Source organism: Helicoverpa armigera, chromosome 7 (assembly GCF_030705265.1).
Source record: "Helicoverpa armigera isolate CAAS_96S chromosome 7, ASM3070526v1, whole genome shotgun sequence".
NCBI lineage: Eukaryota > Metazoa > Arthropoda > Insecta > Lepidoptera > Noctuidae > Helicoverpa > Helicoverpa armigera.
In genome coordinates this window covers 6,304,355-6,318,440 of record NC_087126.1, presented here as the reverse complement: position 1 = coordinate 6,318,440, position 14,086 = coordinate 6,304,355, and the positions used below count along the sequence as shown (strand labels likewise).

The window sequence follows — 14,086 nt, the reverse complement described above, 5'->3', positions numbered from 1 at the left end:
ATTTCTTATTGCCGGTAAATTAAAGAGACAAAACAGTCTCTCCCCAGCAACACATACCTATCTGTCTGCATGGATCATAACTCGGATCTTTATGTTATACTTATTGTATTTTCACAGTCCACATATCCGTAAGTCCTCACCAACAACCAGATTTTTTATATTATATCTGTATTGTCCACAGTCCCCTAACACCGGAACAGCGTCGGCTGCCGGACGGGCTGATCCACCTGGTGATCAAAGACAAGGACATGTTCAGCGTGAGCAACACGTTCGTGGGCGAGGCCTACCTGCACTTCAGCGAGCTGCCCGACACCAACGCGCCCATCTCCAGCCTGCCGCAGCAGCTGCTGCCGCTGTCCAGGCCTACTTCTATAGGTTAGTGGGGTTTTTTCCTTTATTTAAGTAATACATGCCTCGTTGGTCTAGTGGTCGCAAGCGCGGCTGCTGTGCTCAAGGTCTCGGGTTCGATTCCCGGGTCGGGCCGAAATCGCTTTGTGGGTTTTCTTGAACCTTCACTAAGCAGCCCGTAGTCTGGAAGTTGGTGATTGATTCACCCATGCATTGGAGAGCAAGTAAATGTCGGTCCTGCGCCTGATCTCTTTCCGGTCGTGTCGGATTGCCGTCCCATCGGGTTATGAGAGTGAAGGCACCTGTGTCTGCGCAAATGCTTGTGCACTTTAATATTATGTCCTGCGCAGTTGGCTAATCTCCTGACATGAGAACAGCCGCCGTAGCCGATAATCGGCTTGGAGGACATCATCATCACGTGACTTCATAAAAATATTTGCTAAAGACGCATTTCGCACCAAATATGGATTCCAATCTGCTACTGGAAATTTATATGAAAAACTCACATCAGGTCACCTTCAAATTAGGCAGCATTGGTACCTATAATTTCTATATACCATAATCAGATTCTTTTTATTTAATTCTTGCTTTATTAATTACAGATGGTGAGGCAATCAAAGCGCTAGAAACACGTCAAGGCGACAAGCAAGCTCGAGAATTCATCAAGAAGCAACGAGCTAAGTTCCCGAGCACAAAACAGTTCTTCTCACTTGGCTAATAACTGTAATACTTACTTAGGAATTAATAAAGGATACTTATATCTGAGTTGTATATAGCAGAATTATATTTAAATATAAAAATCTCATTAAAATCTTCACTTATTTATTTGACCCGTAGAAAGAGTTAGAACATTTGAAATCAAATAAATATCCTTCATATTTGCAAGTAAATGAGCACTGTCCATTATTTCCATCTTATTTAATAGCAATATCTACTTTATTTAAATCATTATTCTACTCAAGAATATATGCACAATTCCGCAGTTTGTATGCGCTATGCAATGTCAGGTCATCAATATTAATGCAAAACTTGATTCCAATGGTAAATAATATGAATAACTGCTATATACGGCCCAGGTATTTCCTAGACTGTATATAATGCTTGCTTTTGTAATACATAGAAGCTCTAGGCTGTGGTATAAAGCTCCGATAATAGGCCTTTTGCAACACTGCTCACTAAATATATATGTATTTATAAATATAATATATTTAGTGAGCATCGATGTGGCCGAGAGCATTTTTACTTAGTGATATTTAAAATCTAAATTGGTTGGAACTATTTCTGTTTTGTTTTTAAATCATCAAACTGCAGAAATTGTATAATGTTGACACACACATTTTATTAAATAAAATACTCTTATTTTTCAGTAAACTCGTAACTATTATATTTAAACCTGCCAATAAATGTTATATAAGATTATGTGTGTATGGTTAATGTAATTTAGCTGTTGTATGCATTATGCTGTTGTCTGTTGATATATATTTCATTTGTGAGCAGATACTTAGGCAATTTTAAAAGCCCTTAGTTTACGTAAAAACAAATGTTATAATATATCATACATGTATTTATCAGTATAATTTTATAACGGTCAAATTGGACATACAATATATAAAATAGAACGTACTACATGAAAATATTGCAAGTCAAAGTATAAATAATATATTTGTAAGCCCAGGATACACATGAAAACAATTCGGGAACTTGTCTAACATAAATCCTAATCAAAATTTTACATCTAGCGATGAAATTGTGTAGTTCACCGAAACGTGACACTTAAATAGCTTGTGTGTGTAACCCTTAATGTTCGTGACTCACGGAATTTGAATCTCAAGGGTTTGCGGCACCGCTTAAGCTTTGGTTTCCTAGGAAAGCGGTGCCGTCATATAGCGGCCGTAATACAGCGGTGAATGACGTCACCAGAACGTTGTCTATGTAAACAAAATGGGGCGGTTTCCTAGAGAGCGGTAACTGACACCGTAACTTCAAAATGCGGTGCCGCCATTTGCATGACGGCCGTCTTGACGGTGTCAGATAGTTTGGTGAACGTTTTATTGAAAGCGGTGAAGCTTTTTTAATACGTATTTGTTTTTTTTTTTCGAACAACGTCAAAAATTAGTTACAACTCTTGGAGCAGCAAGGACGACGAAATTTTAATAGATTTCGTTCGTAACCACGAAGCAATATATTATATAAAAAGTAAAGATTATAGAAAAAGGTCACCTAAAACAGAAATCGGTGTCGTGAAATTTGAGAAATATTAAGTTTTATTTAAATAAAAGGTTAGTAAGTATGATACAACTAACAAAAAATTTATGACGGTGTGTTAAAACGGCCGTGGAACTTTCCACATATCATCACCGTAAAGACGACCGTCTATTTGCGTCCGTAATATGACGGCCGCTATATGACGGCACCGCTTTCCTAGGAAACCCAAGCTTTAGGGACAATAAATTATCATAATCATCCATTTTCCTACTGGTAGCTTTACTACCATTTCTTAGATCTCATCTCATCAACATCTTTATAGTATCCTAGCTTTATACTCGTCAACAGTAATTTATCGTTTCTACAAACTCGTCAAGTGATTTTGAATGCATAATTTAATCTTAATTAAGCTGTGTACGAGTTATATTTTGGCACGTAAGTAAACAAGATTCTAATTAGTTGTCCTTATAACTATTAGGAATCTCTTAATGAAATTCGTTACATGGTATACAATGGCCGATGTTCGATTTTGGTATAAGTAATAATTTATGCAGCAATTTAAAATGCAATACTTTTCATACTTTTCTATGAAAAGTTGGTCATTGTGTACTATTGATGTAAATGATTTTCCCTTGTTTGTGAAGTAGAGGAGTAATAAGTAAGTTCATGTGAAGTGTGTATAGGTACTTTTTATACGTATAAATATTATTATATACAAGTAGGTGTGTAGAAAATTTGTAGACGGTGTATTCTGTGATAAAGAGAAGTGCCTTATTTTTTATTGAGTCTTTGAATATTTATTTACATAAAATTGTGCCTTTATTTCTGGTTAGAAACCTGTAACTTCCTTTATTTTTGTTAACTTTGAGTACATTTTTATGTTTAATATTCCTGAGATGTGTTTGAGGCGTAAGTAAAGAAATATTCCGGTATGTTTGTTTATATTTATTTGCAAATAAAATATTGTTTAAAATTTAATAAATACTCCTTTAATTTTTCCCACTACCCACACCCTGCACGAGTCTTCTTCTTCTTTTGTGTCGATGACATGTCTTATAGTCAAACCCTGTACGAGTAACATAAGTAGTAGAAAATCGAACTTCGAATAGCAAACTGGTACTTTAATAAAGTACCTAACAAACGCGAAGTGCCGTAATTGGTCGGTACTAAAAAGTAGAATGTGTTGACCACGTGATCGTGGCACTAAACTCGTAATGTACGATAAAGTGAACCAGGAATGTATAGCTAATGCGAGTTGTTTATGGCAAATTAATTACAAGACGAGACGCCAGTAGACTGCACTCAAAGGTACGGTGTTATTGCTTCATGCATATAAAGTAATAACTGCTACAATCTCTGTGTACTATTTCACTAGAGTCCACGGTGGTCCACGGTACGTCACGATATTTTACTGACCGAGATACGTTACGTTTTTCAGTAATTTGAAAAGTTCAGTTTGTTTCAAGTGATTTCTCCTTACTGTTTAGTTTTCTTTGCTTATCTGGGTATAGCCATGACGCAGGTGTTACCTGCCAAAATTATAAGTAGCAATTTCACGCTTGTCAATCTGCCAGACAGCGAATAAATGTTGAACTAATTGTACACATACATATCACCTACCTATATGACATCAGTCCATTACCGTGAGATCATCAGAACACTTTACCTTCGTCATACAAATCATTCAAACGTGTCATTCAAAATTAAAATCAAATTAATTAAAATGTCACATAACAAAGGGCCAATCGGACGTGACGGGCGGACGTGGAAACGCGTCCTCGAATGAAACATCTCGGCGGACGGCGGCGGCGGCGCCTTTCATGTTCCTCCCCTCGCTTTGATCGCGCCGCGCCGACAATCCGCTCGACTACTTATCGGTTCAGATTTATTGTAATTCGGAGGCTGTGGCCTGTGGGCCGCGGGGAGTCGCGAGCGGCAGTGTTGCCAGTATGATTTCCCAAAAAAGGATGGTTGGCTTTCTAAAAAGGTACGGTTTTTAACTTCAAGGTACGGTTAGGTCGGGATACTTCTGCAAGAACTAGATCAGTTTTATTTTTCTTCGAGTTGGCTGTCTGCGACCATAGGTTGGAAAAAAAGCGATAGGGAATCGAATGTTCAGAACGATATGGTAAAGTAGAACATTATTACCGATTGCCAATATCGAACAAATTCATTCGTAAATCAATTAGAGAAATGAGGTTATAAATCAATATAGAGTTACGGAAAGGAGTAAAGTCATTATATTCGTTAATGATGCAGTGAATTAAAAATTTTTTTGATAATAATTTATCATAGTAGTACGGTTTTGCTAAAATGTTGAAAAATGCTATAGTCTACTCATATCCTACAGCGAAAACAAGTTGTTTGTCAAAAAAATTATGAAAATAATGTTTTAGGAACTAAGAAAATCCCATCTAAATAATTTGTGTCCATATTTTAGTGTCAAATGTGACAGAAAGTCGAAGAAAGTATGAGTCTCATTATTTTCTATTAGTTTCTCAACAGACTGTAATTGTAAAATAATAATTTGACTTACCACGAGTTTATAAATAAATAACTTGCTAATACATGCTTGAAGCTCCAATAGTTTGGATATGTGTCATTCCGTTTGTAGATATGCTTTGCTTCATTCCAAAATACTTAATACTTAGCCTGCACCCATGCTCAATGCAAGTTAATAGTTTTCATTTCAATCTACAAAATTAGTAATATTTCTCTACAGATAAATATTTATTCATCTCGAAATCATTAGTTTTCAAAATTTACAAAAAAGGTAATTTGATGTTGTATTTAGGTGTTTACTTTATCAGCGAAATCCGTCACTACTGAATCAAATTAATTTTAGTACTTTATCTTCTTATTTAACATAGAAGAGCTGGGTTCAAAATTGTGTATACCACCTTGTTGCTGTATAGATGAACTAATAGCCATTAATGCAGCAATAGTTTCGGTATTGAGACGATTCCGATGTTCAGTCTTTATCAGCTTTAGTTTGCTAAATACTCTTTCCACTGAGGCATTAGAAAAGGCAGAATTAATAGAAATCCTATCAGGATTTTCAAATTTTTGAATTTTTCTGTACCAGCTATGTCCTTTAATTTAAATACTTTTGTCCAAAAATCAGCAGCATTCATTTGAATCGATATACTGTCGTCCACACTTGCCAGATCTAATAAACAGTACTCCCGCCATTCGTTTATTAATGCACTTTTATTCAGATATGTGGGGCTAAAAAGGAAATCTGTTTAAAATTGAAGTTATCATTTGTGGATCAAACGATTTTATAATTTTTGGTTCGACTATTTGGATTATGTCATATATTGGGTCTGTAAATATAAATCTTTGTTTTATTTGTTCTATTACTTCAACATAAAATGCCAGGCAATCTAGTTTGAATCTTTCCAGGTCCTCTTTTCTAACATCATTTTGAACCTCCTTGAGGCTTGAGTCCACAGAAACACCAAGGTACAAATTTTCCAAAGGCAAGTACAACCTTGGGTTTTTATGTTCGATCTCTAGAGGAGGCGTGTTTTTGACGTGATGTAAATCAATGAAGTTACTTGCAATTGTGCGGATGAGCCCTTCTACGGCAGGTTTCAGTTTATGAAGTAATGGCGATTCAGACTGAAAAGTAATATTGAAGTCATTTAGCAGGTCTAGCACATATGCCATGAACTCGAGATAAAATTTTGTAAACTGGTTACGCAAACTGAAAATGATACTTTCAGTTATTCTGGACGGATCTTCCACTATTTCAAGTCTGAAATAGGCTTCCAGTGCAGGATACTGTTCCAGCGTTCGGTCGACACATGCCTTTAAAGAAAGCCACCGGGTTGTTGCCGGCAAAAGAATCTGATGAATTTGTGTTTGGTAGAAGCGTTGCATTTCTGCAAGCTTCTGTTGTCGGTTGTGGCTGCGGCTGAAATGGGAGCCAATGTTCCGTAACATATCTTCTACTGATTTTGGCAGTTGTAGACAAGCTTTGGAGGCAGCCAAATGAATCATATGGCAAGAGCAGCGGACACACACTATGTTAGGAAGTCTTTCTTTCAATTTGGCGAACACAGAATTATATTCGCCGACCATCACGTTCGTCGTGTCTGAAGAAAATCCCACTAAGTTTTCTAGTGGGATATTTTTAGTTTCAACGCTCTGTATTAATGCGTTATACAAGTCATCAGCCGTACCTGAGGCCATTTCCAGCAAATCGAAGAATTCTGTTTTATTTTAAATTCTTTGTCACAATATATCACTGTCATCGCACATTGTTTTTTTGTGCCAACATCAGTTGTTTCGTCCATTATTAGGCAAAAGAAATTACCGGGTTGTTTTAAATAATCATGCAAAGTACTTTGAAGACTGGGCCCTAAAATTTGTGTTACAACTGCTGTTGCTTTCGTACGACCCATCTTCATCTTCTGAGCAATTTTCGAATCGGGGCAAATGTCCGCTATTAAGCTAACTAGAGTGTCTGATAAGAGGAATGGTAAATTATTTGTAGCCAGCATTGCAGCAATTTTAAGCTCACCTCTTTTTACTGAGAGATCTTCATCTGATGGTTTTAATGATTCTTTAATATTTGATGTGGATTTAATGGCTTTCATTATTGATTTGTGTTTATCAGTTTCAGAGTGTCGTATCAAGTGCGGCTTGTGGTTGGGTAACGTAGTTTGACAGTATTTGCATTTTGCACTGATTGTGCCTTTAACTGTGTCTGAAACTAGCCACTCTGAAAGTTCTTTAATTTCTAACCATTTCTCGCTAAAACATATAAATGTTTTTCAGTCTTATCCGATGCTTTTTAGATTTGGTTGGAATATTTTTTTATGCTCTTCATTACTTGTTGCTATCTGGATTTCTTCATTTTCGTTACAAGTATCAAGTAAGGCTTGTGGTTTTTTGTTAGATAGATTTGATTCGTCTAGCAAACTGAAGTCGTTGGAAGGATTTGATTCTTGTGGCTGGGTAGGTTTTATTATTATTAGTGCATCAGTACATGAAGGGCCAGGGATACTAGGACTTAAACATTTCTTCTTAGTTGAATGACCAGGTTTAGTAGGCTGGTTACTATTTTGAGAGCTATTATTATCAGGAGGGTCACGTTTTCGCTTCGTTATAAATCTGTCCATTTCCCAACACCTGCGTTTGGACAAAAAACATGCCATCCATCACACACAGCACCATGCAAAGGTACGGTAAGGTACGGATAGTTTAGTTTGAAAGGGAAGGTAAGTTTGCGTAATTCACTAAATAGAAACAATATAATATATAAGCATGTGACGGGTGGCGCCATCTGTTCATGAAAGTTTCTAGGCCAACTAACAATTTAAATAACTAAGATTTTCAATTGTCTTCATTTCTATCTGATACATTGTGTTCTGTGCATTCCGCAAACTTTTACTTCGACCGTTCACGGAGTATATACGTACACCATAATACAATATTAACAATTTTCTTATTAAAATGTAGGTAAGTATAGGTAGAAAAAAAAGTTATGAAACAAAAAATATTAAAACGAAGTATAATTTATTATTTAATATAATAAGTTCAAATATTAGAATCACATGCATACATACAATTGGCTACTTGACAGCCTTCGAAAAAATATTTAAAAACTTACGTACGTTTATAATAAACCTCTTACAATTATGCTTTTACGAAAAAAAGCGTTATTTAATAGTAAAAAAAGTATTTATTAATTTAAAATTTACGCGAAAACAGCTGGTCACGTGACATTTGATGACGTCGCATTTCAAAAACGTCAATTTCTCGCCAATCAGTGAACGTTGTTTCAAACTAACAGATGACGTTTTGCTTGACATTTTCTGTGAGATGTGACGTCACAAGATGGCCGACCACGTTTCGAATCTTATAATCCACAGATAAAAAGGCAAATCTATTTTGCAAAAATAAAATATTTAAAATTTCTTTTGAAGCGAAATACCTATTGTGTAATTATATTATTTGGTTACAAGCTATCATATTGAACATATTTCATCGTTACAACTGTCAAATAGCCAATTACTTGAATGAATTTATGTGATATACGTAAATGCTCCGAAATTATCCAAATTTGGTTGTTATTTCACAAGATGGCAACCTCAATAAAACATTAAAAAAACAGGACGTACATTTTTCAACATCAAACTTATCTGTTTCGTTTTGACGCTAGTGGTGATTATTATTTTTAAATAATTTATTTAGATGTCAAACATTCGAGGCGATTAAATAAAGTTCTACCTTTGACCATCAGATCGGAACAGATAGTTCATAAAATTTTAAGTTTGTCAGTATCTATTTAATAATAATGGATAAAAGGCAATGAACCACACCTTGGCAGTGGTGATAAGAAAAGAAGTAGGATAATAGCATTGTCATCTAGTCATACAACTTTGCCTTCTTGCAGTGCAAACAAAAAACATGAAAAATGCAAACCATCATCAACATCAACTTACCTTGACTTAACTTTTCTTCCGTCTATAGATTCGTATTGTTTCGTCACACGTCGTACATACTTGTGAGAATGAGTTATCTTTAGTTCGATCTCGGTTCCAGACTGACTATAGACATCGGCGAACGGCGATAGTCCCGCAGACTATATTCTGTTTGCTCTGTTTTTTTTTTTAATTCATCGCTCCTGAGGAAGGAAGGCAAGGAATGTAATCCAAACAGCCAAGTCTTATTTGGATGGAAGAAAAAAGTTTTTTAAACGCAAATTCATAATGATGACAAAACAGGAGAAGGCGATTTTTTTTTTACCCTTTGTAGTTTGCAGTAAAAAATAAATCACTAATATAGAAAAGGTACGAAAAAGGTACGGTCTACACTGAGGTACGGTTGTGGTACGGTTGTGTGATGAATAGTACGGAAAACCGTACTTTTTGGTACGGTCTGGCAACGCTGGCGAGCGGCTACTGCTCTACTCGCCCATGCCTACGCGCTTACAATGCTTATTCATGTGTGTAATGTCATAAACAAAAGTGTTGCTATTGCTTACAGCCGGCTTCAACCACCGCACCATTCCCTTCATGAAGATAACTTGCAATTACTTCCTTGTGCATACGTTTTGCATTTTATTAGAGCTCGTAAAAGGGTTATTTCGAAATTAATTTCTTGATTTTATTGATGTTAATTCGTACAGTCATTAAAACAGTCTTAATGACGGGGAAACTTTGTATTAAGGCATTGAGTACCTACCTAAGGGTACCTACTTATATTTTAATCATTAGCAACTTAGGAAAGTTCTTAAATTACCTGGTAGGTAATACAAGGTACCTACTAGTAGGAAGATGTCGACTAGTCCATAAACATAATCAGTAGCCTTGCTTCATCAATTTGTCAAACATTATCACTGGTTAGTACATGGAGTACATATAATTATTACATGAAGAGGGATAATAGCCGTTATCAGGCGTAGGACCCACCATTGTGATGGTTTATGGCGGTGATTCATGGTCGACGGTGACAACGACCATAATGTTTAAGCGGAAAATCTTATGCTTAGAAGGACAATAAAAATCATGGTGTAGATAAAAAATATGACCAATAGAAATTAATTAAATCATTAATCTTATTTTCAATTAATTTTAAATTTCTAGTACAGAGAAGACGATTATTAAATTTTTAATAGGTACACTCTTTATGACTGCCCATTAAAATTATGAAAGGTATATGGTATTACTGTTACCTAATTATAACACCAACGTTAGATAAAAACATGAGCTCACACAAAAACACTTAAAATTATATTACATTAATATATCACGGCCGTAATCCCGGAAAGAGATTCCCGAAGGCGTAGACTGAGACGAGGAACCTTTGACCCTTGACATAGTTCACCCACGGTATAGCCAGGTAATTTATTTTGTGGTCATTCACGACGATTATTTCAATGTTATAGGCGGCAAGTCTTTTCCGTAAAGTGACCACAGCTGCATTCCGACCCAGGAATCAACCTCAAGATTTAGCAGCGATAAAAGAAATACTCGTAAAGTGATTTTGTCGGTAAGTGTACCGATCTTTGGCATCACTGTGAATGAGTACATTTTTTTGGAGTTCATCAATGCAAACTCCAGTAGCAACCAGTAGCTATGTAAAAAGTTGAACATTATTACTCCGTTCTCGAGGTGACTAGCGGGTTTATAACTTGGCGCTTTTTGTACTGATTGTACAAAGGACCGCCACCTATCCATAACATGGACGTCTAACTAGTTCAGCTCGTGTATTTATCTTCAGTTCCAGTTAGGTGTTCTAACCTTAGCTATTTATAAGAGGAATCGCAAACTTCTAAGAGTTTATATCTGGAACATTAAACGAGCTAAATGTGACTGATGTTGTTGTATTATAAAATTAATGTGCCGCAATTTAACGCTTGCAAGAGCCCGACGTTTTGCCAAAACATTGCTTGAAATATGTGTTCGCGATACAGAAACAATAACAAATTACAATAACTAACTACAAGAGTAAACAGAGAATGTTTAGGTAGCATAAATCCTTGTGAAAATATATGGGCGAAGAAGTTCTTTGAAAATTATTCTAAGCGGTGGTGAAATCGATCAGCTTGCGTAGTTTCAAAGTGATAACAAGCAATAAGATCCACACTGTTATTAACTTGACTGAATAAATTGTTAACTTTGCTCTTAGCTAGCAAAGTTACATTAATGTTAAAGGTCTTATTACAAGCAAAGAGAATTAAAAGAGGCGTGCGGTTTGGTCACCCTTTTAACGAAGGTAGTATCGGATTTTTATGACTACGTGAACAGACACATTTTTGTCATTTATCTCTTACATGGTGCTTGAATATTTAGCTTTCATAATAAAAAACATAGTTTAAGCCACTATTCCAATTTGTGTAAAAGTCAAACAATTTTACATTAACTCTCGTCGAAAATGGAAAACGAATTCAATTTCTGTGCTTACCGAGATTGTAGATCATAAAGTACCACACCACCCAATAACTTATATAAGTTATTCTTCTTAGTTTCCAGTTCAGCGGGAAATGAACTTACTATCTACGGCTAGTTAGTCGGAATACAAAGTAGTTAGCTCTGTCCTTCCACGAAACAAAGTTTTATCATCATCCGACACTTCGAGTCGACGAGATTCATTGGCTCTGTGGTCTACACTCGTATCTACACAGAATAAACGAATTTGTTCTTGAAGTTGTTCACTCGAATAACCTTCCCAAAAAGATCGTAGAGTTTTCAGATTAATAATAAGTATTAGGTTATTACATATTGATTTCCATGCATATTTAGTTGGCCTCAGAATATGATGGGATAAATTGACATAGAATCTCAAACTTTCCCTTGACATTATCGCTTTTATAGTTAATTTTCCTTATTCATCTGTCAGTTAAGTAACTTTGCGGTAACAACTTTAACTTGAAAATACCAGTCATAGCGAGTGGTGTTTTTCGACATTTATTCAAACAGAGAATAAATTAAAACAAGCCGTCTTGTAGAAATGACGTTTATTTTCTGAAGTTCCTACTTGCGTTTGTTGCATAACCTTTTAAAATAGTAAAGTGTCTTGGAAAAACACTAGAACTGTATTTAATAAATCTTTTGTTTCTTTGCTGTTCTTGTTCTGTGTTTTGCAACGATAACAGTGTTCTTAGACCTGAGAGCTATTGACTGGCGTTGAATGACTTAAGCTTATTGCCATCGTTAGGAAATTTGTATTTTCCACTGGCAAATGAAAATACGTCCTAGTATTACTGCGTACCTCAAAATATTCAATTAGTAAGAGGTATTTCATTTTCGAACTTCCTTATTGTGTTTGTGCGTAATTCATTCCCTTCTTTCTTATTTTCCTTAGCTTTTGTTACTAAGCTTGTTGTTCAATTCACCTTGATAGCTTATTGTAGATATATTTAAATTTATGCCTTCTTAAGGTATTAAACACTTTGATATTTTTTTAAAATTGTATAGTTTATGATTGGTTGATTGAGCTGTTATTTATCCTGAAAAAGCCTAAATGAAAATATCCAACATTCGTAGGGTCTATCGACAAACAAGTAAAGTGAGTTTGAAAAAGGAAAATATACAGGCTCTCCGGCATTTTACAGTTTTTTAAACATCTTTTATTGCTTAATGCTCATAATGATTTAATAATAAGAAATATAAAGAGAACGCGGAACGAAAAAATATTATGTTCATTGTTATGGAAAATGGGCCGTATAATGGTCTTTTATATTAAAAGCTCTTTTAAAAAGGCCGTCCCACTAAGTCTTTAATGGGATTGAATAATAAGCTATAAAGATTTTGAATGGTCTAACTAAATGGTTTATTCTTTCCGCCCTGGTTGTGAGCGGTAGCGGGTAATTCTTTGGATGCCCGATTCACTATCCGGGATAGCTAGATTGTTGTATTGGGAGTCGATAAAATGAGCTTAAATGGGTTCGGCTCGTATATCAGAGTCGGCATCATAAAGGTACCAACTGTCAAATGGCTCATTGTGGCGGCTTGGCTTTATGATGGCATTTTTACAGGCAGGTACACGCTTTGAACGTCTGCCATGCCGCCCGCCAATTATATTCTACTTAACTCGGTGTCTACGTCCACTTTTATACACTTCGGACAATTTGCTTTGAAATAACACCTGCGGGCCATACATATGTCAAATCATACGATAAAATCTTTATTGACTTGAAAACTTGGTTCTTTAACTTAAAAGAAATTATACAACTTCTCCTTGTTAAAAAGCGATCGTAAAGTTTTAAGGCTTTCCTAAATCATTGTCACTTTACAAAAAACTCTTTGAGATATTATATTATTAAACGTAAGATAGCTTGAAAATAATCGTTAATAATGGAAGGTGGATGGAATATAATGTTAAAATTCTAAATTGGAGAAGTAGAGTGAGGTTGAACTCTACATAAAAAAGCAGGTTTGCTAATGATTGTTAAATTGAAATTAGGCGTCCCAAATAAGCAACTTTTAAATACACTTCAAATTACATTGAATAGCAGCCCCTAAAATCGTTCACCGCTTCCGACTAAGCTCTACTTTCTCGACTTCTTACGGTTAAACTACGATCCCGAATCTAAAGTAGAGTTTGCCCTTTTGTTACTGTTGGGTCCACTATATTGTGAAAACTTCAATCATTATAGATCTTGAACAGAGTTCCCTGGCACGACATTAAATATTTGTAGTACATCCGCTGCAATGGAGTAATAAGCTGAATTTATGTAATAAAACATTCAAGTCAAAATTAAAGCGCCAGTGCATATGAAAACATATTTGTCTAAGACACCTGCGCTGGCTATGCTTTCATCTTTGAACTCGTATGTTTGCAAGAGTTAATAAGGTGCAAAATGCTACTCAAAGGGAATATAATGTATGGCTAATCTGTGGAGGAGGCGGCGTGGCAGGCCGGAGGGCGGTGGTAGTGTGCGTTGACAGGTGGAGGGCGCAGGCCGCGGGGGGTGGCGGCGCCCGCGCAGCTCGCGTGGCCCTCTCGCCTGAGTCACGCGCGCCTCGTAATGCTTGCATAATAATAATGACGGATGCCGATCGCGCGGCGGCTCCTT

At 35.9% G+C, this 14,086-nt stretch overlaps 2 protein-coding genes and 1 long non-coding RNA gene across 13 annotated transcripts in view; 1 reads left to right on the top strand and 2 right to left on the bottom strand.

Annotated features, from left to right (window-relative positions):
- Positions 1 to 1,689, top strand: part of Stac (staccato) — a 49,218-nt gene extending 47,529 nt beyond the window's left edge. For 7 of the 8 annotated variants that reach the window (XM_021341549.3, XM_021341550.3, XM_021341552.3 and 4 more), the window contains 2 exons: positions 182 to 375; positions 951 to 1,689. In XM_021341549.3, coding sequence (XP_021197224.3) covers positions 182 to 375; positions 951 to 1,066 — 310 coding nt within the window. In that variant the 3' untranslated portion in view covers positions 1,067 to 1,689. The remainder of the gene's footprint in view (positions 1 to 181; positions 376 to 950) is intronic. The other variant, XM_021341557.3, reaches the window with a different exon arrangement.
- Positions 1,690 to 4,486: 2,797 nt separating this feature from the next.
- LOC135117129 (uncharacterized) lies at positions 4,487 to 7,309 on the bottom strand. 4 transcript variants are annotated; one of them, XM_064035588.1, is made up of 2 exons: positions 5,090 to 7,309; positions 4,487 to 4,532 (listed from the first exon to the last, which is right to left on the bottom strand). In XM_064035588.1, exon 1 carries the CDS (start codon positions 6,748 to 6,750, stop codon positions 5,782 to 5,784), a length of 969 nt encoding a protein of 322 aa, XP_063891658.1. In that variant the 5' UTR covers positions 6,751 to 7,309; the 3' UTR covers positions 4,487 to 4,532; positions 5,090 to 5,781. The 4 variants fall into 4 exon arrangements, with proteins under 4 accessions (XP_063891658.1, XP_063891657.1, XP_063891656.1 ...); XM_064035587.1 differs by having other exon boundaries at positions 4,489 to 4,591; XM_064035586.1 differs by having other exon boundaries at positions 4,489 to 4,582.
- Positions 7,310 to 7,460: 151 nt separating this feature from the next.
- On the bottom strand, positions 7,461 to 9,453 carry LOC135117130 (uncharacterized). Its single transcript, XR_010276663.1, has 3 exons — positions 9,313 to 9,453; positions 9,009 to 9,190; positions 7,461 to 7,692 (listed from the first exon to the last, which is right to left on the bottom strand). It is a non-coding gene; the product is annotated as an uncharacterized LOC135117130 (long non-coding RNA).
- Positions 9,454 to 14,086: the final 4,633 nt, after the last annotated feature.